General features: G+C 34.9%; 1 protein-coding gene across 18 annotated transcripts in view; it reads right to left on the bottom strand.

The window, feature by feature from the left end:
- Positions 1–26,289, bottom strand: part of kcnma1a (potassium large conductance calcium-activated channel, subfamily M, alpha member 1a) — a 249,221-nt gene that overhangs the window by 17,170 nt on the left and 205,762 nt on the right. For 9 of the 18 annotated variants that reach the window (XM_051125703.1, XM_051125709.1, XM_051125711.1 and 6 more), the window contains 5 exons: positions 20,232–20,325; positions 10,564–10,687; positions 7,732–7,956; positions 7,109–7,301; positions 3,019–3,132 (listed from right to left, as the gene is read on the bottom strand). In XM_051125703.1, coding sequence (XP_050981660.1) covers positions 3,019–3,132; positions 7,109–7,301; positions 7,732–7,956; positions 10,564–10,687; positions 20,232–20,325 — 750 coding nt within the window. Of the gene's footprint in view, positions 1–27; positions 112–3,018; positions 3,133–7,108; positions 7,302–7,731; positions 7,957–10,563; positions 10,688–20,231; positions 20,326–25,155; positions 25,429–26,289 lie in introns of all 18 variants that reach the window. The other 9 variants (XM_051125701.1, XM_051125717.1, XM_051125706.1 and 6 more) reach the window with 2 other exon arrangements.

Below are 26,289 nucleotides of genomic sequence, written 5' to 3'. Positions count from 1 at the left end.
GTAGCGGAGGACAAAGGCACAGCTTACCCAGTTCTGTTATCATTTGTATGTTGGTTCCACTGTTTTTTTCCTGACTGAATGAAACCAAAGGCAGTAGTTTGCCAGGCTTAGCTAATGATGATAAAACAGTGTTGAGGGGAGACAGTTATTGAAACAAGTTCAAAGCCAGAGAAAGAGAAAGCATAAACGAGAGTATCATGTCAAGAGTGGGATTAGAAATCTAAAGGTACAGTGTCAGGATGAAACGCTTCTCTAAGAACTCCGTGGAACTGTTCGGCCGTGTTTGTTCACGATAACGGGGATGTCGTGCAGGCTCGGGTATCTACCGCACTGCAATAGGGCAAAGATTACTGGGAACCGTTTACAAGAGAAAGCGCGTGTTTTTCCACATGTTTCTGGTGTAATCGCACATATTCCAACAGCAATACTGCAGGCCTGATTTACCAAGCGCTCCATTGACGGTCAATGATTCGCTCGTGTAGAGAATCTGCTGATAAAAGTAGCACTGAATTACGTTTAACTGAATTTTACGCTACTTTTTTTTAAAAATCTGTGCAAAGAACTTCTAGTTGAGTTATTACAGCAAAAACTTAGTAGCAGTTTGATCCACTGAACAGATGACAGTATGCTGTGTGACACGAATATGTGATCCTGCCCACAAAACCAGTCATAAGTAGCATGGGTATATTTGTAGCAACAGCGATCAAAATTATCGATTTTTTTTTATGCCAAAAAGTAAACATCATGTTCCATGAATATATTTTGAAAATTTCCTACCGTAAATATATCAAAACTTAACTCTTTATTAGTAACATGCATTAACAACTTAATTTGGACAACTTTAAAGGCAATTTTCTCAATATTTAGATTTTTTTGCACCTCAGATTCCAGATTTTCAAATAGCTGTATCTCAACCAAATATGTGACCCTGGACCACAAAACCAGTCTTAAGTCGCTGGGGTATATTTGTAGCAATAGACAAAAATACATTGTGTGGGTCAAAATTATTGATTTTTCTTTTATGCCAAAAATCATTAGGAAATTAAGTAAAGATCATGTTCCATGAAGATATTTTGTAAATTTCCTACTGTAAATATATAAAAACGTAATTTTTGATTAGTAATATGCATTGTTAAGAACTTCATTTGAACAACTTTAAAGGTGATTTTCTCAATATTTAGATTTTTTTGCACCCTCAGATTCCATATATTCAAATAGTTGTATCTCAGCCAAATATTGTCCAATCCTAACAAACCATACATCAATGAAAAGCTTATTTATTCATTATATTATATAAATTGACCCTTATGACTGGTTTTGTGGTCCAGGGTCACATATTTTCCTATCCTAACAAGCCATACATAAATAGAAAACTTGTTTATTATGGTGTATAAATCTCAATTTCAAAAAAATTGACCTTTATGACTAGTTCTGTGGTCCAGAGTCACATGTGAGAAAGAAATGAATATAAAAAAAAAAACAAAAAATGATTGGACAAAGGCCAAGACTTTAGGTGATGCAGCAATGAAAACCGTTGCAGCTAAAGAGTGATCAACCCATGTGGGGGCTTTTTTTGGACCATGGACCATATATTTACATAAAAATTTAACGACAAAAAGATTTACTTAGAAATGACCAAAATTTGTATATATAAAAAATTAAATGTATACACTACAGTTTAAAAGTTTATGTTCACTAAGGCTAAATTCATCAAAAAATATATATTTTGTTATTTCAATATATTTAAAAATGTATTTATTCCTGTGATGCAAAGCTGAATTTTCAGGATCATTAATCCAGTCTTCAGCATTATTATCAAACAGTTGTGCTGCCTTTTTTTTTTTTTTGTGAAAAATAAATAGCATTTATTTTAACTAGAAATATTTTGTAACAATGTAAAATATTTTAATTTTATTTCTGATTAAAAAGATCTCACTTCTGAATGGTAGTAATGGTATCAAGTGATTTATATGTGCAATATTTTACTTTATTTAGTCAGCATGTGAATTTTCTTTTTTTGTTTTTATTTATTTATTTATTTGGTCATAGAGTCACTCCTCCATTTTTTTAAAAATTAATTTAGCTTCCTGCCAGCAATGATTCACAGGAATGATCATTAAACAGAACAAGAAAATGTAAGAAATAAACAATTCACATCACTTTAAACAAGTAGCAACTCATGTTAACTACACTATTATCATGTCTACAATTCTTGGAAGTATTATTAGCTTGAATATCCAGCTTGTTCTTCTTGAATTACAGAAGAACACTGTTAAGAGGCTGAAATATCCTCTCAACTCAAAGTCAAACTCTCGCTTTCAGATTAGTCAATGTCAAGTAGTAGTCAATGTCTTTAATGACAGATGATATGGAGAGCCTTTGTACAAGAGTATGCTTATTATTCTTGAGTTGTTGTTTTTTTAAATATTTGTTTCACCTCTACCAATATGAAAATGCCAGAAACCTTTAGTAAATCAGGCCCCAAGTGTCCAAGATGTAGGACTTTGCATCCCCTCAGGGAGGAGGACTTCTGAATCTCATGTTAAGAGGACAGAAGTACATATGTGTGTGAGCGAGGAGCGTTTTGCATGAAGTTTTAAGCATCTGTGAGGCCCTTTCTCTTTCGCAGCCTTTCTAGTGTAACTCGCTGTAATTGGGTCAGTGGAGAGTTGGAGCGACCGGTCTCTGGTGCTTTAGTGCCCTCAGAGATCTAAAACTTTCATGAGTCCCCCCCACCATGGGAATAGTGCCACCCTCATTGTTATTTATAAATGGATCCATTTTGCTACTACATGCTTTTTTCTCTCCCTATAAGTCTAGGTCTCTTCCAGTGCATTAAAGGCACAACTGATGAGGACGCGACATTGACCAAGTCGGTGAAATATTCAGGTGCGCCATTACACACATCACAGACACACACTTCACGAGGAACACATCGGTGTGGCTTGATACGTGAGTTTAGATTCTAATCACACTTGACTTTGACATGTTAGCAGTACGACTGCAGTCGCGTCTCACCGAGTTCAGTTATGATCGGGATGTTTGATCCCGTAGTGATGGATGCCTGCCGCACTAAGCCGTGCACTGGACTGTTATCGGGAGATGACCTATCCATCCCTGGAGGTGTGAAACCTGGAAGAGAAAAAGAAAAGAGGCTGTCACATTTTACTCTGCTTATGTGCCTAAACAGATTCAAGGTTTGCAATGGCGACCAAACCAGTAGCATAACAGTCAGGCCATTCAAATAAGATTTGCTTGGTATAATGGTGGTGAACATATAGCAGAGCTTGTGGTGGCAGGATACGAGCGGACTGTCACGCTAGTCTAAAACAGTGAAATATAGATCCTCCGCTTTTAAGGGTCAGCTCAGGCATATTTAGCATTTGCTGCCTTCCATCAACTAGCAGGTATAAATTTTATATGCTGTTCATTTTGTTACCATAAAACTGGTGAAGTGGATCCTGAAAACCTTTTATGTGAAATGCCATGAAATACAAGCAGGAGTGACAAGAGTATGAATTCACATGACTTGACACTTTTGCATTTCCTCAAGCTGACAAGTAAACACTTTAAATCAGTAATGCTATATGCATAATGCATTGGCCCTGTTTTGACATCCATCGACTGGAGAAAAATGCAAGCGTATAGTTTTTACAGTGACAAACATAATGCGGGGAAAAGATTCGGGTCACAAAGTTTTCAAAGGGCTGCAGGATTCTGTACAGGGGTTGTCCTTCTTTTCAGTAGGGAAGTTCAATAGACTAGCTCTCTCTGTACTTCTAAACAAAAGAATACACAACAGAGAGACACCAAGACTTCGTCTTAAATGTGCAAAGAATAATCCCATCTCCTGTTGTGTGAATTGTGAAGACATCAGACATGCAGTAACAATCAGAGTCGACCATCTGGCATACTGAAAAGCATTTTAACTTCAGCTGATAAATAAGAGCAACTGGATACCAATAAACAAGAGCTACAGTACTGTAAGAATATACATGAATATAGAATATACATGCAAGAATATTCTGATTGATCAGAATTTGGTTATATTTGTCATAACCAGAATAAGACAATATTCTAATCTCTATGAAACTGAAAAAACAGCTGGTTTGTGCCTGTATTAAGCAGAATCTTTGGTCAGAATATTACAATATCGCCCAAAACTAGTGTTAATTGACAATGACAATGAAAAATATTTTTTTCTTCCATGACACCATTAAACATTACCTGTGACTATATCAACAAACCAAATCGTTGATGTAATTTAAAAAGAAAAGAAGAAAGAAAAGAAAATCTCTATTTTCTTTAACAAAAAGAAAGAGATAGAGACCTCCCCAAGTTTTCATGTTTGGGGTTGCCAGATGCTGAGAGTTTTAATTCTTGCAACTAAATCTGCCATTAAACCTTCTCAGTGACTAACTGTGATAAATCCAAACTTAGATCTTGACTATACTCTTTGCAGTTGAGGTTGCTGAATAAATGCACTTAAGCAACCTCTGTACCATAATACAAAGTCTTTTGTGTTGTTGTTTTAATAGAAAGACATTAATATAATTTGGAATTATTGAAATTACTATTAGCAATGTCACTGTTTTAGCTTTTGAAAGAAGATTTTGAGTTTCACATAATGTAGAGAATGCGTTTATATGTCTGATAATATAATAAATCAGGAAACTAGATAATGTAAAATAAACCATGCGTATGCTTAGGTGAATGTGCAATAATTTTGTAATAATTAATCAATAATAATCAGCAATCATGACCAGTAACCATATCATTTTAAGCAAACTAATTGTGATTATCAGTTTAACCATTATGCAACATGACTAAAATGTGATTAAGTTTTAAATGACTAAAACTATACTAGAATTATAACAACTTGACGTTATAACAACATAATAATTGAAACATGTTAAAAGTGTCTACTATCTTTTAACATTTGACATGTTAAAAAAAAATCTAATTTTAGGAATAGTTCACCCAAAAAAGTTGCACAAGACCGAGTGAAATGTGGTTAGGCTTAGAGATAATGGTCTTAAAGGGATAGTTCACCCAAAAATAAAAATTCTGTCATTAATTACTCACCCTCATGTCGTTTCAAACCCGTAGGCCTTTTGTTTATCTTTGAAACACAAATTAAGATATTTTTGATGAAATCCGAGATGAAATCCTTTTTTGTTTTTATTAAATAGTTTTCCCATAGCTTCATAACATTATGGTTGATGTCACATGGACTATTTTAACGATGTTCTTACTACTTTTCTGGACCTTGACGTGGTAGTTGCATTACTGTCTATGCAGGGTCAGAAAGCTCTTGGATTTTATTATAAATACCCTAATTTGTTTTCTGAAGATAAATGAAGATCTTACAGGTTCAAGGGTGAGTAATTAATGACAGAATTTTTATTTTTGGGTAACCTATGCCTTTAAGACCATTATCTAAAGCCTAACCACATGTCACTCGGTCTTGTGCAACTTTGTGTTTATTGTTGCACATCGATCACACTCCATAAAGTTATACACCCTCCACACAGACATGCACACAAACCTTAAAGTCATGCTCTAAATTCAGCCTTGTGTTGTCGTTTTCAATGGTAATGCATTATGTAGCTTAGATTTTGTGTACTTTATTCAAAACCCCTTAAGCACTGCTAGTACTGCCCTGTGTAGTACTTTCTCCTGGCAAAAGGCTAGCTGATTTATTCAATAACACCTTCTGCGCAAGTTTAACAAGCCTTGCTGAAATGGCGAGAAGCTGAGGGCAAGAATATTTATGATATTCTAAGATGATGTGGCATGATGTAATTTGTTGCACCTATATCTCATAGAGATTTCAATACGACCAGTTTTTAATGCATATGGGTTCTTCTGCCTTAAAGAAAATTAAATAATGATGTGAAATCATTTTAATAAGAATCATACTAAACAACTATAAGTCTGCCCAGTTGAAATTACAATCTGGAAGAAAAATGTGAAGCATTTGTTATTTCTATTGCTGCAAAAGTTTACTTGAGAACAAGTAAACGGTTCATTGCGGGATAAAATATGTTCTAATACGCTCAACGCTAATGAAATAAATCTTTATTACACACCAGTGCTCTGCTGTTGATCATGCCAGATGTTGAGCTAAATTAATTGAGAGTGTAGCAATGACCAGGCCCGCATGGAATCAGTGCACAGATTTCCACACAACTAGAAATGCCCATCAGTCACACATTTCTACACATCCCCTGCCTCTCCTGCAATTTTATTTAACACTTTGGCTAATTTGATTATGCGTTAAGTCACCAATAAGAGTATAGTACTCTCAGCTCCACTTGATACACTTTACGATGCTAAAATTCACAGAATTCCCTAAAATCCTCCTGACTCCTGATACATTCTTCAGCAATATGACTAAAAGCTATTATCATCCACCACAGAGGGATGAGCTCTTCCCAACACTACACACAATTCAGCGTGAGCCTCTGGGAAAATAATGGACACGTTTCATCTGAAAGCTGTCATTCTGAAGCTTTAAATCCATCTTTCTGTGCAAAAAAGTGGGTACTCAATAATGGTTGAAATGTTAATTGTTGTGGGCCAGCTTGTGCGGTGTGTGTAATTTACGTAATGAAGAGCAGCTGAGAAAGTGAAGCTGCTGATTTGTACAGTCTGTTTAATGATGATGAATCCTGATGGGCACAAGAGGGTTACATGTTTATCTGAATGCATAAACAATCTGTTCGAGTCAATTTGTCGGCAAACAAATCTGCCGCGGTCCAGCAATTGGAGGCAAATACGCAATCTGCACAAAAACATTAGGGATGCTTTTTTTCAGAGCTTTGATTACAGGGAAAAGATATAATGCACTTGCTCGGGAATTGTATGCATTTTAATAACGAACATACATATGCATGAAATTTATTTCATGTCTGCATAATGTTGTTGTGTTGTCAGTCATGCTTTTATTCTTTGGTAATCCATGTCTTCCCTTGTTTTATTAAACCATTTGGGCATATAATTGGACCTTGTTGTCATGAAAGCACACAGTAAATGATTGGTTTCACAGTCTAAAGCTCTTGAGGAGTATTCTCTATGCGCTGAAGTATTCTTGGCTACTCCTTACCTTGGGAATTAGCCTGCAAGACCCCAATGCTGTCATCAAACTGCATAGATTTGATGTTAAGAGTCGCCAAGATGCATTCCTTGTCCTGCAGTGAAGCATCGTCGATATTGTTCTGATTGGCTGACAGGATAACGCACATGTCACAGAGGTTGATATTGACGGCCCTTAAATCAGCTCGACTTAATGGCGTACCCTTCAGCGGAGAGAGAGGGGAAAGAGGACGAAAGGGAAAAAACAAATTAAAGACGGCGCATGAGCTGAGGGAAATTAGTTAACAAGTATTTACTTTTCTAAAGGCAGTGACATTCAGCTGATCTAACTATGTGCTGAGGGAAGAAGAGATGTCGTCTAATCTAAAAGGCTAGCCTTTGCTGACGGCAGCTTTTTGGCTTCGCTTTTTTATACACAGTCAAGCCAATGCTAACAAGCACTATACAGCAGGAAGCAAAGCCTGAGATGCACACGGCTAAGCGGAACCCGCTGCCAGAACATCAACACTTGAAAACAAATTGCGGTGGCACTTTTCAGTGCAAAAACCTGGTAATGTCTTACTCCTTGAGGCACACGAACACAACATTTACAGATATCTTCTTTTCCACAAATGCTCATTTTCAGGTACTCACAGGTAAGATGGAGACTTTGGGGAAGTTGTGAAGGGTTTCCCACTCTCTTCTCAGATAATCTAATGAGCCCACAAACACGATGGGCTTTAGCTCGTGGTAATGGAAGTTGCTTGCTCTCAAAGGCATCACCAAGTTTCGAAGCCCCACTAAAGCTGATGTGACATCTCCAAATATACAGACTACTACATGTCCACTTAAAACCGTCATGGAGGCCTCGCTGCGTGTCTGTGGTGGAAAAGCCAGAAACAAACACGACAGTTACAATCTCATCAGCAAGAATGGAGTAAGAGCTCATCTACTATCATGCGTACAAAAACAACATGAGCTGAAGAAGTAGATTATTTATTGTTTAAAATGTAAAAGGGCTGAAATTGTAAATGCTGTATTTAATTGATTCAACTTTAATCACACAATAGCAATAAAGTATGAATAACACCATATGGAATTGTGAGAAAAAGCATCGTTAAACAACGATGATAATTAAAGAGGGGAAAGAATATCATTGTAGAAAATGACAGCAGCATTTATGCATGTTCAAGCACATTATCATCAAGCACTGTCAACAGTGTCTAAGAGAGTAAAATACATCTGTTCAGGATTTGTACTCAAAATTCAATTCATTTAGTAAAACCAAATATATACTTACCCCCAAATTATTGTCAAGAAATAAATGAATGAATAAATATTTCTGCAAGTAATACACAACATGAACAGGGTTTGGGATGTTTCTCATTACTTTGATTTTAAGTGAAAATACAATGCACTTCTACATATTCTAATAATAAGCATACATATGGCTAATTCTGAAACTTCCCTTTAGTTTCACAGACACATTTTATGTTTGAATGTATCTAAATGACCAGTTATTGTGGTTCTAAATGTGCAAACATGTAAGTTCACTGTGTACAAGGGACAAGAGCGAAATAAATGTCACTTCTCAGGAGTCAGTGATTCTGAAATTGTGATACATGACAAAATCACAGTCCTAAAAATTATTAATACTTGATTCAGTATTCAATTATGAGAATTATATTGACATTGAAATTGTTTGCAAACAGTTTCTGTTTTTTTGTTTGTTTTTTGTGTTAACTGGTAAGAAACAAAAAAATGAGAAATTACAATGTAATTATTTATGAATGTTATTAGCGTGTAAATAAAAGAATGTTATTAGTCTGGTGTATTTGTGTTTTGTTTGTTGTTCTGATTCATTTAGTACAACCGCATAACTAAGATTCTCGTATCTAACATTACAAGATTAAAGTCGTAACATTTTGAGAATAAAGTTGAAATGACAAGAAGAAAGTCGAAATACTAAGAGAATAAAGTCAAAATATTTCAAGAATAAAGTCAAAATATTAAGAGAAAAAAAAAGTCAAAATTACGAGAATTCGTACAAGTACAAGATTAAAGTTATAATATTTTGAGAGTATATTCTAGCCTAATGTGCATCCAGTTGGCCCGGATACTGGAAGCACCGGGAGACATTCTGAAGTCTCAGCTTTCAAAATCTGTCAGTTTTATAGCGAAATACAAAAATATGTCTTACAATAATGTGTTTTATGCTCTTTAATGTGGTGGGACAGATCACTGTATTCACTTCAGTTTAAGCGGCATGTGAAACGATCATCTTTCCGATTATAATAATGAGACTATTTTTTCATGCCTTCTGATGTTTCTTTACTTTTGTATCTTGCTATAAACTTGAAATACAGAGGAATAACACATTTATATTGTGTATTTTGTGATAAAATTGACAGAATTTGAAAGCTGAGCTGTGTTATATTAAAAGCAACAAAGCACAAAAATGATTGTGTCTGGCACGTTGCAAATAATGAATGGAACACGTTAAATATTATGTCCAATCATTTACTGTACCGTAAATAAAACAGCTTTTGAATAGTCACAACAATACAGACAACAATATAATATAATTAACGAGTTGGAGCCTACTTCAACCTTTAGAGAATATTGTTTTTAATTAAATACATGTGAGGAATGAGAGGTTGGATGCAACAGATGTTTTTGAGAAGTAGGTGGTGGAATTTGTACAAAGAAAACAGTGTCATTTAATGAAGTGATTCACATGAATACAGCAATCTGTCGCACCACATTAAAGAGCTTGAAAAACACATCATTGTAAGACACAGTGTTTAATATAAAACTGATTTTTGAAAGCTGAGACTTTGTTTTATATTGAAAGTACCAAAAGCACAAAGCTTATTGCTATTAGGTGGGTGGAGCACTACAAATAACAAATGCAACTGCAGACATGAAATATTATTTCCAAGCATACTGTTCCTGTGAGTATGACGCATGGTATGATTTCTGCTAATGATCCCATGTATATTCAAATCAATGCCGTTGGCCTGCCAACTTTTCCCGGTGCTCCCAATCGGGGCAATTTGCATGCACAATATAGGCTATATTCTCAAAATATTATAACTTTAATTTCTACGATTTATTTCTCAAACCATTTCAAGTTTATTCTCAAAACATTTTGAATTTATTTTTAAAATATTTCAACTTAATTTTCAAAATATTTAGACTTTATTCTCAAAATATTACGACTTTAATCTCCTATTTTTAGATTTTTTTTTTTAACGTGGTAGTAAAACGCATCATAATTTAGGGTGATGCATTATATGCAATTTCTATTTCTTCAGATTGCACTTAAAGAGAGTCATTTCTAAAAAAAGAGACAACATTCTTGTGACTAGGTGGTGCTTAGATGTTCTTGTCTGATCAAAGACGGTACTTAACCTGTTTTTTTTTTTAAAGCACTTGTGAGACACATAAAAGTGTCATTAATACTGCAGTTAAAAAGGTACCTACCAGAATGACCTTCTCAATCTCTTTGGATGGACACCAGTGAAACATTCCGGTAGAGTCGTATCTTTTCACATTAGCATCCATGTTCTCAATCTGCTCATTTCCCGGAATGAGAAGAGGGTCGTGTCTGAAATAGAGCACAAGGAGGAGAAAACGTGTAAGAAGAAAACATGTACGCATGCCCTTATTTGCAAATGCAGGTTAGTAAAAAAAAAAAAAAAAGTGACAGTGGGAATTTATCTTCTGGGCTTAATTGTGACATTTGTCAAAGGACTAACTTTCAGCACATCTCACCAGACGTCTATTGACAATAAATAAGCAGTAAACAGGCCTGTGCTGACATGGCTTGTCATTGTCAGATTGAATTTGTGCATTGGACTCCATCATAACGGCAGCTCTCTCCGGGCTGCCAAGAATGCGGAGTCATCAAAGCGTCCGCGCCGGTGACAGCACTGGAGTGGAAGAGATGGAGCCGGAGCACTTCAGTGACTGAGTGGCACCAGAATGGAACGCCAATTACCGGCTTTTACTCCGCATCACTCCTGACGTGATGCGTCCAACGGTAAAAGCTTTAACAGAGCCGCACTTTAAATATTTTAGGAATTTGCCCAATCACATTTTGCTCCCCCAAACTGAAGGCCATTAATGTTTTAGCAGTGTGTCACGTCCAAACAGGCTAACCTATATCAGCGTGTCCTGCAGAAGCTGATCTGGGGGGCATGTTGACCGTGAAAGAAGTCCCAGCACTCGGGCACAGCTCGCATTTATTTCGGTGAACCCCCTTGAAAGCTTTCTAAACAGCTCAGTAGCTAAACTATACAACTGAAATACAGAATTCACAAGCTAAATGTGTGGCCACGTTCATTTGATGCCTGGTCTGGCGATGTTTGGTATGAATAGCAACTCAAAAAATAGTGGAACGCCGTTTTGAGCTTGTTATTGTTGCATTCTCTGCCTCCAATACAGAATTCTTGGTAGCATGCCTGCACCATTTAATACACTCCATACAAGAAAATATAAATCCACTGACCTCCTAAAATGTTTAATATAAACAGATTCTCTCTGCTTGCTTTTTATCATTAATTCAAAGACAATAAAACTCAAAATTATTTATTGCAAATGTGACATTTTATTTTTCTGAAAACATTCTTAAACCAGAAAAAAATCTGCTGTTTGCATAAGCATTTAGTCATTTGTTACGCAACTGTATGCAGATTAAATAAATATTGCCTTATTTTTTTCCAATAATTGTGAATTATAAAAAGAACTACTAGGGATTTGAGATTTTACATTACATATATGTGAATTATACACCACCAGTCAAAAGATTGTGAACAGTAAGATTTTTAACGTTTTTTAAAGGAATTTCTTCTGCTCACCAAGCCTGCATTTATTTGATTCAAAATAAAAAACAGTAACATTTTGAAATGTTTTACTATTTAAAATAACTGTTTTCTATTTGAATATATTTTAAAATGCAATTTATTCCTGTGATTTCAAAGTCACACAATCCTCCAGTAATCATTGTAATATTCTGATCTGCTGCTCAAAAAACATTATTATTATTATTACTATTATTATTACTACTACTACTACTACTACTACTACGTTGAAAACAGCGGAATAGATTTTTTCAGGTTTCTTCGATGAATAGGTAATTCAAAGGAACAGCATTTATCTGAAATAGAAATCTTTAGTAACATTATAAATGTCTTTGTCATCAGTTTTGATCAATTTAAAGCATCCTTGCTAAATCAAAGTATTAATTTCTATAATTTCTTTCCCCCCAAAATATAAAAAATAAAAAAAATTATACTGACTCCAAGCTGTAAAATGGTATAAATTTAAAGTTTTTATTTAAGATAAATACTGATCTTTGTATCTTTTTATTCATCAAAGAATCCTGAAAAAATGTACTTAGCTGTTTTAAATATTGATGATAATAATAATAATAATAATAATAATAATAATGTTTCTTAAACAGCATATTAGAATGTTTTCTGTGGGATCACGTGACACTGAAGACTGGAGTAATGATGCTGAAAATTTAGCTTTAATCACAGGACTAAAATACATTTTGAAATATATTCAGATAGAAAGCAGTTATTTAAAACAGTTAAAATATTTCACAATATTACTGCTTTTGCTGTATTTTGGAGCAAATAAATGCAGGATTGGTGAGCAGAAGAGAATAAAAAAAAACATTAAAAATCTTACAGTTCAAAAACTTTTGACTGGTACTGTACATTAAATATTTACAATGTAATGAATCAGATAATATAAATTCATTAATATTGCAATGACTTTAAATGTCTAATTGTTTTGCTATCTTAAGGACTGTGTCATTAGATCAGTTTGAGATCCCTGTAAAAGCTGCGAAAATGATACGCTAGTCCACCATAGGGGAAGAAATAAAATTTTATTTAAATTAAAATTAAAATTAAAACTAAAATTAAATAAAATAAAACAAAACTGCTGGTATGACATACAGCAAATTTCATACTGATATAAAAAGTAACAAAAAATATTAACTTTCTGAGTAATTTCTATGTGCTATGAGTGTTTTAATAATTATATGCTATAATTTGCTTCCCTCAGTGACTTTTGAATTGATACTCCACTATTTCTAATGGCAGTTTTTGAGAGAAACCACAGAACCCTTGTAAATGCATAAAACTGTCAAGTAAAACCCACCGTGCAGCACGTTACCGTGCCTGAGTCAGGCCAAAAAGGCTGCCTTTGAGGAAATGGCCTCGGGGCAGACAACAAAGCCCCATCTCTGAGACGTGGCTGCAGGGGAACATGCTCTCTCAGAGTCTGCTCGACCTAGCTACTGTTGATAATATTATTCACAGATTAACAACCATTTACAAAGAATTTCAGCGGTTAAAAAACACAAGACTCTTTTTTTTAAACCAGTCCTGTCTGATAATGACAGGATACCATTTCGTTACAAAGATCTGAAACTTAAGTATAGAAGACGTTCAGTAAATTACAGGATTTATCAATGCAATGACTAGCTATTTATTCATTAACATAAGGGTGTATTATTTCATCTTACGCATGTGATGTAATTTAACCGACGACATTAAACCGTGCCTGTTATGCCTTGTTCTGTAACACGCTGTAATTAACACAGCACTAAATGAGGTTTGTAAATTGCATTAGCCCCTTGTTAATCACTCTAATAATGAATGATGGGACCTCTGCTTCACCTTCCGTATTTGCATAACGTCAGATAATATTCTGGAAAATTAATTTACACTTAAAGTAACCGCACTGACATCTTAAACAAATTTTAAATTCAGCTACCGCATATACAAACTTCAACAACGGGTGTGTGGTAGTAAATGTGAAAATCCTGGTTGTATTACAAAGCTCATAATTACTGTTTTCCTCTTTTTCTCTCTCACCTTCCTAAGCAGGTTAATTCAGTGACACAGACCGCTCCGACTGTGTTTGATTGCTAAAATATCACATCAGAAATGTGTCAATTAGCACGCTTGCATGAGATGATATCAGGCTGTGTGCAGGTGCTAATAACAGTGAAAGCATTTAGTGCTTTTACACCCCGACTGAATATTTCATTATGTGGCGCGTGTTTCACCACTCACTCTGCGGACCTCTGTCATTTCAATCTCGCCTCAACATACTGACTGGCGCAGTGCACCTCTGCCAAGATAGCTATCTCTCACCCGCTGTCAGAGCCGCCTGCCAGTCACAAGCACAATCCAACGCTCCACACCACTCCAGAATAAAACATCTGACGTTACTCACTGCTGCTAGGAAACCCGACAAATGCATTGTGACTTCCCACAATTAGATGTGTTGTGGCTCCTTTGAAGTGTTCAAGTGTGATATTGTTATTGCATCATACCTCAGATATTCTTCAAATATTTACACAGGTGGTCAAAACTGTGGAATTAAGACTTTCATTTATTTCATATATATATATATGGGTCAAAGATGCTCATGTCAAAAGTGATTTTATGTCCATAGAAAGCACATTAAATGGAAGTAAAGTGTCTACTTTTAAGGTTTAAATAAGTTTTGGAGAATAAAATGTCAAAATGTCGTTGAAATAATGTTACACTGTCATTCAGTGTTACATAATATTTATGTAAAAATTCAAACAACATGCTTATTCTGACATTTTAAAAAATATATAAGAATAAGGGAGCATATTGAATTTTATTGTGTCTTAAATGAGTAAAAAATTCTTACTGACAAATGTACAAAACCTAGGATAGTGACACATTTTAAAAATGTAGAATTACAACTAATTAGTATTTGGGGTAAAAGTAATTTGTGTTTTAATATGTCATAAATTAAATTTTGTTGTAAATATGCCTGACAAGATTGTTACACTAAATGATATTTCAGTGGGTGTCTTCTGTAAATTAGGGAAAAATGTATTCTATTTATTTTTTACTCAGAAAAACGAAAACAAAAATGCAGTCTTTGACCCATATATATATATATATATATATATATATACACATATATATATATATATATATATATATATTTTTTTTTTTTTTTTCCCCAAGTATATATATATATATATATATATATATTCTTTTTTTTTTTATATTGATTTCTGTGCTGCAAAACTCCAGAATCTTTCAGAAATCATTCTGAAATGCTGATTTGTTGCTCTATTATTAATTATTAATTATTAATTATTAATAATGGTTTTTATTGTTTTTAATGTTGAAAACAGTTTTTGCTGCTTAATACGGCTGTGGAATCCATTATACATTTTTAGAATTCTTTGATGAATGTAAAAAATCTAAAGACCATAATATTTGGAACAGCTTTTTTTTTTTGTAACATTATAAATGTCCTTACTGTTTTGATGATTGGTTGAATGAAAATATTTTTTTTATTATTATTATTTTACTTAGCCCAAACATTTGAACAGTTATGCATTATGGTTTCAAAAAAATATATAAGGAAAGCAAAAACTGTTTTGGACATTTATAAGAAGACAAAATATTTCTTGAGGAGCAAATCAGCATATTTTTACGATTTCTGAATGATCATGTGACCTAAAGACTTAAGTAATGATACTGAAAATTCAGCTTTGACATCACAGTAATAATAATAATAATTACATTTTAAAATATATTAAAATAGAAAATATGTATTTCAATAATAATAATAATGATGATATTCTGTAATAATATTTGATAATATTACTGTATTTACTGTGTTTTTGCCAAATGATCAAATAAACATAGCCTTGTTTTTTTTTTGTTTTTTTTTAACCTTCCAAATGATTTAATTTTTGCAAACGACCAAGCCAAAACCACTCATTTTAAATAGACATTTAAATTGAAAATAAAAGGCCTGGAGTACTTTATAGGAAACTAGCAGGTACCGTGAGCGAGACAGAAAGTTCTCCATTTAATTGGTATGTCCAGAGGAGCGTCCTAGACGTGCATTTGGGGAAAGAGAGAGCGAGAGAGAAGAGAAGTTGCCCTGAGAGTCGGGCGAGCTGCTTTTCAAACAGCGTTGAGCTATTCCAGCGCATCAGTCGGCAGTCACTGGCTCCCCGAATCCCTCTCCAGCAGCCTATGAAAGCAGCTCCTCGCTTTGAAAATTTTCCCTATCATGCAAACTGACAAAGGCATGCTTTTCAAAAACCCACAGCCAATCTGTTGATCATTATTTATTTACGACGGCCTGGAGGCGCAGAAGCCTGTAAAAACCATACTTGATATGGTATACGCTGGCTGTTTTTCCCTTTCCTGCTTGTTGAATAAAGTATCCCTAAGGCTCCCTCAAACAATCGCTTTTCATTGTGCATAAAGCGCGCCTCGTAAAGGCGAGGTATTTAATGTATGTTGTAATATATTGACAAGGAGGGCACAGGTTGAGGGAGTCCACGGGTCTGTCTTTGGTAATTTTGATGTTTCGCTGCAGGGCTCCGGCTTGAAAAAGCTTACACCTAGAACAGAGGACCTGTCATCCAGTACCCAAGAGCCAGCTGAACACACAGGCACCCCTAAAGCACAGAAAACTTTGACACCGCTTTGAAGCGTTTCAAAACAGGGTAAATAACTCCCAAGAATTATTATCACTTGTAGATCAAAGAGTCGATGCATACATTACATGGCAAACGGGGACCTTCAAATCTGCTCAGAAAAACACTTTTGTGCTGTAAGTTAAGGAATAAAAACCAAAGATCCTTCTAAGCAATCGCTGAAAGCTATTTTTTTTTCGTTCCTCTCGCAGTTTATTGTTTAAAACCAAGAGCGAAAAGAAACAATTGAACATCGATCATTTTCGCTTGGAAAGCAGACTAAAGGGCGAGATCCTCTGCAGGGCTGACAGCTTACAGTATGTAAAATTCAACATAATTGCTTCTTTTTTTGGGGGGGGGGGATTCATGTTGGAGACCTCTGTCTAGGGTACTTATTATAAGCTACAGCGAAATGCCACACAACTGAAAAAATACATATACATATATATATATATATATATATATATATATATATATATATATATATATATATATGTAGTTGAGATGCATAAGCCTCTAAATCCATCTGACGTTTTTCTTTAAAATGAGCATTTCTTTCTGGCTACTTTGTATAGGTTTCTATGTAAGTACTGGCACTTCTGATTGGGCTGAGGCTGGAATTTAGCGAGTTTGAAGTAAAAGTATTTGATGGACATATATACTATGTGTCAGGAGCATTCACTCAGTATCACTATCTCATTTTTGACCGAGATGTTTTTTTGTTTTTTTTTCCTAAAATAAAAATATTATGTTATATATAAAAATGAAAGGTAAAAAAAAAAAAAAAAAAAAAATTAATTTATAATATAAAATTAAAAAAAATAAATATTACACTGGAAAAAAAAAAAGCGCTGTTTCATGTAAAGAATTGAAATTAAAATGTTACATTTGTGACCCTGGACCACAAAACCATCCAAGGGTCAATTTTGTTAAAATTCAGATTTGAAAACTGAATAAATAAGCTTTCCACTGTTTAGGTTTATTAGGATAAGACAATATTTGGCTCAGATATAACTATATCCATAACTATAAAATCACCATGCAATGCATATTACTAATGAAGTTTTGATATATTTACAGTAGGAAATTTACAAAATATCTTTATGGAACATGATCTTTATATAAATTAAATATTACACTGAAAAAAAAAAAAAAAAAAAAAAAAACTACTAAGTTTCATGTAAAAGAATTTAATTAAAATGTGACTCTGGACCACAAAACCAGTCTTTAGGGTCAATTTTTCGAAATTGAGATTTAAATAGCATTTGAAATCTGAATAAATATGTTTTCCATTGATGTATGGTTTGTTAGGATAGGACCATTTTTGGCCGAGTTACAGCAGTTTGAAAATCTGGAATCTGAGGGTGCAAAAAAAATCTAAACACTGAAAAATACTGCCTTTAAAGTTGTCCAAATGAAGTTCTTCGTAATGCATATTACTAATCAAAAATAGTTTTGATATATTTACAGTAGGAAATTCACAAAATATCGTAATGGAACATGATCTTTACCTAATATCCTAATGATTTTTGGCATAAAAGAATAATTGATAATTTTGACCCAAACTATGTATTTTTGGCTATTGCTACAAATATACCTGTGCTACTTATGACTGGTTTCGTGGTCCAGGGTCACATATTACAACAATATTTTTTAAGCTATCTGTGATAATCATTGTTGGTTCTTGTTAATTTTAATCTTCCTGCGCTCTTTTGTGTGATTTATTTGGTATTTTGTTTTTATTATCTGACATGTATTTTCTCATATTGTAAAGTGCATTGAGAAGCTCTTTTAAAGGCGCTATAGAAATAAAGTTATTATTATTACTACTACTACAATTAAAAAACATACTGAAAAAAATGCCTTTAAAGGGGTCATTGGATGCAAACTTCACTTCCATGCAGTGGTTTTTAATTAATCTGTAAAAATAATATCTCCTTTTTCAAATCGAGTCATTCTGAGATGTCACACCGACAGAGGCCGCTCCCACGATAGTTGATTGATATGAGCATCTTACCTCAGATCAGCTGTAACAGTCTGACCTCCATTGTTTCAATGCTGAAGCAGGGATGTAAACTAGACAAGAATATCTCTGATTGAGCGATTGAGGTGTTGTGTTGCTCGATGTAATAATGAACATAGCGGTCGTCATTTACTCCTGATATCTGAGCCGCTGAAGATGCAGTAGATTACATTTGTTTGTGAAGGGAATGCGCCTCCCGATCTACATAAATGTGTCTATGTTCGCGCAAATCATTCGTGATCCAGCTTCACCTACAGCAGCAGTGAGTGTAAGTTTTTTTTAAATGAATCTCTGCAATCACCTTTCCTAATAACGTGCTAGTTAGCAAGTTTCACGGCTAAATGCGGCTAAAGTAAACAGGCTCGTCACTCCACAGAGAGAAGAGAGGGGCGGGGCATGCAGGGCTCATTTGCATTTAAAGGAACTGTTTTTTGCAGAGCTCATTTTGACAAGGTAAAAAGGGTGTTGTTTTACACAACCATTGAGAATTTTTAACCAAAGTATATTATAGACTTTTCATTAAGACCCTAAAGAATCATATCAACTTGTGGAAAATGGGCATCTGATGACACCTTTAAATTTGCCCAACTGAAGTTTTTAGCAATGCATATTACTAACCAAAATTAACTTTTGATATATTTATGGTAGGAAATTTACAAGATATCTTCATGGTACATGATCTTTATTTAATATCTTAATGATTTTTGGCATAAAAGAAAAATCAATGCATTTTTAACTATTGGTAAATTGGTCCAGGGTCACAATGTCTGCAAATATTATTGGTATAAAAATAAGCCTGCAACGTAAAACGTTATATACTAACTGAGAGAATGTGACTGACTCTGCACTAAATTACAAAAAAGCACATTTTTCGAAACACAAACATACATGCAGTCAAGCATGTTGGCTATCACTTTGCAGAAAGTTGTCCTTTCCAGCAAACCTTCAGCAACACTTTCTCGCTGTACGATGTGCAACGGAGGGCATTGTCTCTGCATTTTTTACAACCTCTGCATAAACGTCTCCTGGCCACATGGGCGGAAAGCAAGTCCTTTTATCAGTCAAAATCAATTAGCGGCATTCTAATTCCGGCGGACAGGATAAAAGGAAGGTAATATTTGAATTCATTTTTGATTGCAATGATACATTTCACATATGGCCTTAAGTACGAAAAACACGCCTCACAGGGGTTCCCACAATAGATGAAGAGCCCCGAGGCTAAGTAACCATGCTGGCGTCTCTGATTGGTTGGCAGCGTCATTAGTGCCACCGCTGTTTAAGAACTACATGTGGACGGGACTGGGGGGAGATGACAGCTGAGACTTTAAAGCAAGAGTATTTTTCAAACAGCTTTTCATAGCTGCTTTCATGACAGAAATATTTCAGCTCTATCATTAACCGCTGACAGGCTGACAGCTCAAACGCCTCGGCCTGAAAGGCCTGCTCTCCCCTCCCTCTCTCTCTCTCTCTCTCTCTCTCTCTCTCGTTCTCTCTCTCCCTCCACACTTTCTTTCTCCTTCTCCACTCCTCCTACTCCCACCATCCCAGCACCATCCGTCCTGTCTCTCCCTCTCTTTCCTTTTGAAGGCTGGAGGGAGCGTCTTGAAATCAATGTCTTACCTCATCATTTTGGGTGAGCAGTTGGGTGAATTTCGCATGCCTCCGTTGCGTTGCTTCTTTTTGGGTGACAGTGTTGACGGATGCTCATCTTCGACTGCAAACACATGCAAAGAGTGTCAGACTGTGGACAGCTGGGATTGTAAAGTGTGCTGGAGATGACATATTAAAGAACACAAAAGCCAACACTCAATCAATCATTGCAAAAAACACTCAAATCTGTGAAGACCTCCAAAAATAGAAAGAGAACAGTGTTAGTATGGACAAAAGTACACTTAAAGAAGGCAAGTACAGACCTGAAGGACAACCATTAAGTTTTACACCTTGTTTTCCATGAATTTTTCTTTTCAAAGAGTTGGTTTGAGCGACGTGTGTATGTGTGTGTGGATTTATTTCAGTCCGCATCAAACCCTCTTTTACCTCTCTGTCATTGTTTGGAGGGCATGAGCTTGAACAATGACAGAGGGGAGGAAAAAAAAAAAGAAAAAGAAGAGTAATTTGGTGTGTGTTTTTTAATGGATGACTACATGGCAAAATCAATCCTCATCACTCAGAGAGCCGTGAGTGATGGCTCCGCTGTGAGTCTGTCCCCCGTACCACAAGCACTCTCAGCGCTGAACAAGCACCCTGAACTCAGCCTCCTCCGACTGAAACGCCTCTCCAGAAGGACGTTACTGAGGGGCCTGTGAATGTCACAAGCTCTCTGCTTTATAAACACATCATGTGAGAGTATTAAAGCTGCCTGAAGGTTGAGCTTCATCTAAGATCTTATGGATATAGTAGGTAAAATAGATTAGTTCACTTCCAGAATAATAATATTTCCTGATAATTTACTCATCCCCATGTTATTTAAAAAATCCATGTTGTTCTTTCTTCAGTTGAAAAGAAAGAAAACATTTAGATTTTTCTCCATATAGGAGATTTCTATGAGACCCAACGGGTTGAAAGTCTAAACTGCTGTTTCAGTGCAACTTTAAAGAGCTCTACATGATCCCAGCCAAGGAATAAGGGTCTTATCTACGGAAACGCTCAGTTACTTTCTAAAAAAAATAAACACAAACAGTTAGTCTTGCACTAGCTCCGCAACTTCATTACGTAATCACTCTGGAAAAGTAATGTGTGGTCAGTTCTTCGTCTATGTGCTTTGGTTAAAAAAGGTAGGATAGAGCAAAAAACTCATTTTCTCTTCCAACTTCAAAATAATCTGACATCGTTGTTTTGCCTTTTTTGTAAAGGGCGTTTGATTTTCTTTGAATTTTCACTTGGTAAACACCGGGTTGGAACTTCCACCTTTGTTACACTTGACTACATAATGTGTGAAGTTGTGGACGCAGAGCTAGTGCAAGAGCATCTGTGGTATATACTTTTATTTATTTACTTGTTATTTTTTTTAAAATGACTAATCGTTTTGCTAGATAAGACCCTTGTTCTTCAGCTGGGATCATGTAGAGCCTTTTAAAGCAACTCTGCAATTTGGACCTTCAACCCGCTGGTCTCCATTTAAGTCCATTATATGGAGAAAAATCCTGAAATGTTTTCCTCAAAACCCTTAGTTTGTTTTCAACTGAAGAAAGAAGACATGAACATCTTGGATGACACTGGAGTGAATAAACTATCAGGGAAAAAAATTTCTGGAAGTGAACTAAACCTTTAAAGTTGACAGATAATGTTTTCACCCCCTTGTCATCCAAGATGTTCATGTTTATGTTTCCTGATGTTTCAGGATTCTCTCTATATAATGGACTTCTATGGTACCCCTGAGTTTAAACTTCCAAAAATTCAGTTTAAATGCAGCTTCAAAGGGCTCTAAATGATCCCAGCCGAGGAATAAGGGTCTTATCTAGTAAAACGATAGGTTATTTTATAAGAAAAATTACAATTTATGTACTTTTTAACCTTAAACCCTTGTCTTGTCTAGGTCTGCATGAACTATTTCGAGATAGTTAGGGTATGTCGAAAAACTCATCTCATTTTCTCCTAAATCGCCCCCTAAATCGCAGCAGAAGTACCGACCCAGTGTTTACAAAGTGAACATGCAAATAAAGTCAAATGCGCTTTACAAAAAAAGGTAAAAGTAGGATGGTTTTGAAGTTGGAGGAGAAAATGAGATGGGAGTTTTATGACATACCCTAACTGTCATGAACCGGAAAAAACAGTTTACGCAGACCTAGACAAGATGAGCATTTGAGGGTGAAAAGTATTTACATTTTTTTTTAAAAGAAAATAACTGATCATTTCGCTAGTTAAGACCGTTATTAGATGGAGCCCTTTGCATTTAAACTGCATTTTGGATGTTCAAACTCAGGGGCACCATAGAAGTCCATTATATAGAGAGAATCCTGAAATGTTTTCCTCAAAAAACAATTTCTTTACGACTGAAGAAAGAAAGACACAAACATCTTGGATGACAAGGGGGTGAGTACATTATCTTCTATATTTTTGTTCTGGAGGTGAACTTCTCCTTTAAGTTGGGGAGAAAGTGTTCAATATGTTGTGATAAAAACTATTAAACGTTTTCTGTCCTGACATTTTATCATTTCCATGTATACCACAGTACCTGTTTTAAATTATTTAATATTTGTTACCCTGGACCACAAACCCAATCTTAAGCAGCACAGGTGTAATTGTAGCAATAGCCAACAATACACAGTATGGGTCAAAATGATCATTTTTTCTTTTATGCCAAAAATCATTAGGATATTAAATAAAGATCATGTCCATGAAGATATTCTGCAAATTTCCTACCTTTAAATATATCGAAACTTAACTTTTGATTAGTAATATGCATTGCTAACAACTACATTTTGTGATTTTTTTTTTTTTTTTTTTTTTTTGCATCCTCAGATTTTCCTGCAGATTTTCAAATAGTTGTATCTCGGCCAAATATTGTCCTATTCTAACAAACCATACATCAATGGAAAGTGTATTTATTTAGATTATGTATAAATCTCAACTTCAAAAAATGTACCCTTATGACTGGTTTTGTGGTCCAGGGTCACATTTGTTATGCTCAACTGCAATATTTATATTATGCATCTTTATTTATTTGTATTTGAGTATGATACCAGATACTGAACACAACATGGTCTGATCTGTATTAGAGACAAACTAGCAACAGAAACCCAAACTCTAAAACACTGCAAGCTTGCTTTAGTGTGGCTCTGTTAGAAATTCATCAGCACAGCAAAATATTAGAGACAAATACTGCAAACACATATACTGTAGGTCTCTGATTTTCCTTTGTCATCTAATTGTTCTAATGAAGAAAGACAAATTAAACAAAAAGACACTGTCTGTGTCTTCACCAAATGCCAGTGCTTGACATTTGCAATTACACCGTGGAAGGAGCAATGTGAGACAGTAATCAACTTTAAAAATATCACTACTGATAAGATGGCGGTGCAGTGGCCCTTTGTTCCGTGTTATGGTTGCTGAGCGAGTGGCCTGGCTGGGCCGGACCGCTCTCTCCTGCCCTTGCTCCTCCAAATTAGGCGGCGGAGATTTACGAGCTACAGTGGTGCCCTTCAGTAAGAGGCTTAACAATGAAATAACTCCACCTGCAACACGGCCATTTCAGCAAGTCTCTGCTTGTTCCAAATTACATTACGGCACTTTTACAACCTCAATCAAAATAGGATCAGCCCACCAAAGTGTGATTGCTGTTCCATACCACGGGCAGCTATAGCCCCTCGTTTTTTTGTGTCGCTGATCACAACGATTGAGCTAGACATCTGTCTCCTCTGCTTCAGACAGACAATGGGCTGATGCATGCTTTATCGCACAACAGAGATATAACAGAAATAATCCTGTTGCTTTCATTTCATTTCTTTGCGCCTTTTTACTATAATTCTGGACACTTCTGGACACTAAAATTTAGGGTGCTTATAACAACTGGCTTAGGTAACTGAAAATCAAATTTAAACCTGAAATGGAGGGGGAAAAATACATAAAATAATATGAAATATTTAAGATATGAAATAAAAAATTAATTAGTTCTAAAATCTGAGACCATATTGAAAATCTAATTTAAACCTGGAAATGAACTGGAAAGAAAAATAAAAAAAAATAAATGTATATTCAGAAATATTTAGGATAGATAGATAGATAAATAAATAAATAATATTGAGATATTGAACACTAAAAATCTAATTTTAATCTGAAAAAAAAAAGAAAAATTAAAAATTAAGCAAAAAAAAATATATATAAAATATGTTAAATTCAAACATATTTTCTTAAACTTTTTTTCAAAATATATGTGACCCTGGACCACAAAACCAGTCATAAGTATTTGTAGCAATAGCCAACAATACATTGTCAAAATTATCGATTTTTCTTTTATGCCAAAAATCATTAGGATATTAAGTAAAGATCATGTTCCATGAAGATATTTTGTAAATTTCCTACCATAAATATATCAAAACTTAATTTTTGATTAGTATTATACACTGCTAAGAACTTCATTCAGACAACTATAAAGATGTTTTTCTGAATATTTAGATTTTTTTTTTTGCACCCTCAGATTCCAGATTTTCAAATAGTTGTATCTCAGCCAAATATTGTCTCAAGTATAAATCTCAATTAAAAAAAAAAAAAAAAAGACCCTTATGGCTGGTTTTGTGGTCCAGGGTCATTATATTTCATATAATGAAACAAATGTCTCAAAAAACAAAACAAAACCAAAAAACAGTTAGGGGCCTCGGATCTCGCTGTACATACTGATGTACAACCTAACTATACTACAACTTCTACACTTCTATTGATGGCAGATTCGGTTACACACATTACACACACACATTTAGTGTTGGGGCAGGGGGTTCATTAGCCACTAGCTGCTCTACATGCATGCAGCAGTGACTGCAGGGACCCATGCAGGAGGAAGGGGTTGTCTGCGGCAGCACTGACTAATGCGTCCTAAGGCGCCACCTACAGTGCGTGGGGGTGAGCGTGGAGGACAAGGTGCTGGGGCGGTAGCGGTATTTTCCGGGCAGGCTGCGGGCCCGGTTCAGACCAGCCAGGCTGAGGCGTGACTGCGAGGGTGGCGCCGGAGGGAGAAGACTTCCTTTACGATTATTAACAAGAGGTACGGCAGTCGTGGAGCTCTCCACAACTGGCAGCACACTGGGACGAGTGTTGGGAACAGCCATGCTGTTGGCCAGTTTGACCGAGCGGTTTTGAAAAGTCGCTCTTACTTCCTCCTTTACTGTCAAACAGTGGAAAACAAAAACAATGAGAGATGATTGTGAATTGGGGACAGTGACATATAAGAGTGTCTACGATAAAAAAAATAGGTCCAACTTTATAATAGGTGGCCTTAACTACCATGTACTTACATTTAAATTATTAATTTGGTGCAGTGCACTTATTGTTTATGAACATGTTTTATAATCCTACCTCAAAAGTGTTTCGCAATATAATACGAACACAAAAAGTACATTGTATTTATTTTCTAATAAGCACATAGTAGTTAAGGCCACTTAATATTAAGTGGAACCAAAAAAAAACTAGTTTAAACCAAATGTTCTTTGTGTTCATGTTGATGTTGGTTTCATATGATTTTGAAAAACTTATGCAATTTTTAAGAAAACTTTACATTAAATCACAAAAAAATTGCATGAAGTGTAAATTAAATGCATTAACATATTCCTTTACACCTTAAATGAGTATACACATACTTTCCATTATTTTTAAAAAGGTTGTAAAAAATACTTTGCTTTTTTACTATATATATATATATATACACTACCAGTCAAAAGTTTTTGAACAGTAAGATTTTTTTTTTTTTTAAAGAAGTCTCTTCTGCTCACCAATCCTGCATTTATTTGATCCAAAGTACAGCAAAAACAGTACAATTTTTAAAATATTTTTACTATTTAAAATAACTGTTTTCTATTTTAATATATTTGAAAATGTACTTATTCCTGTGATTTCAAAGCTACATTTTTAGCATTATTACTCCAGTCACATGATTCTTCGGAAATCATTGTAATATGCTGATTTGCTGCTCAAAAAAATGTTTATTATTATTATTATTATCATTATTATGTTGAAAACTTGAGTTAAA

This window comes from Labeo rohita, chromosome 13 (assembly GCF_022985175.1).
Source record: "Labeo rohita strain BAU-BD-2019 chromosome 13, IGBB_LRoh.1.0, whole genome shotgun sequence".
Classification (NCBI taxonomy): Eukaryota; Metazoa; Chordata; class Actinopteri; order Cypriniformes; family Cyprinidae; genus Labeo; species Labeo rohita.
The sequence above is the reverse complement of the archived record's forward strand: the minus strand, read 5'-3'. Positions and strand labels throughout refer to the sequence as shown.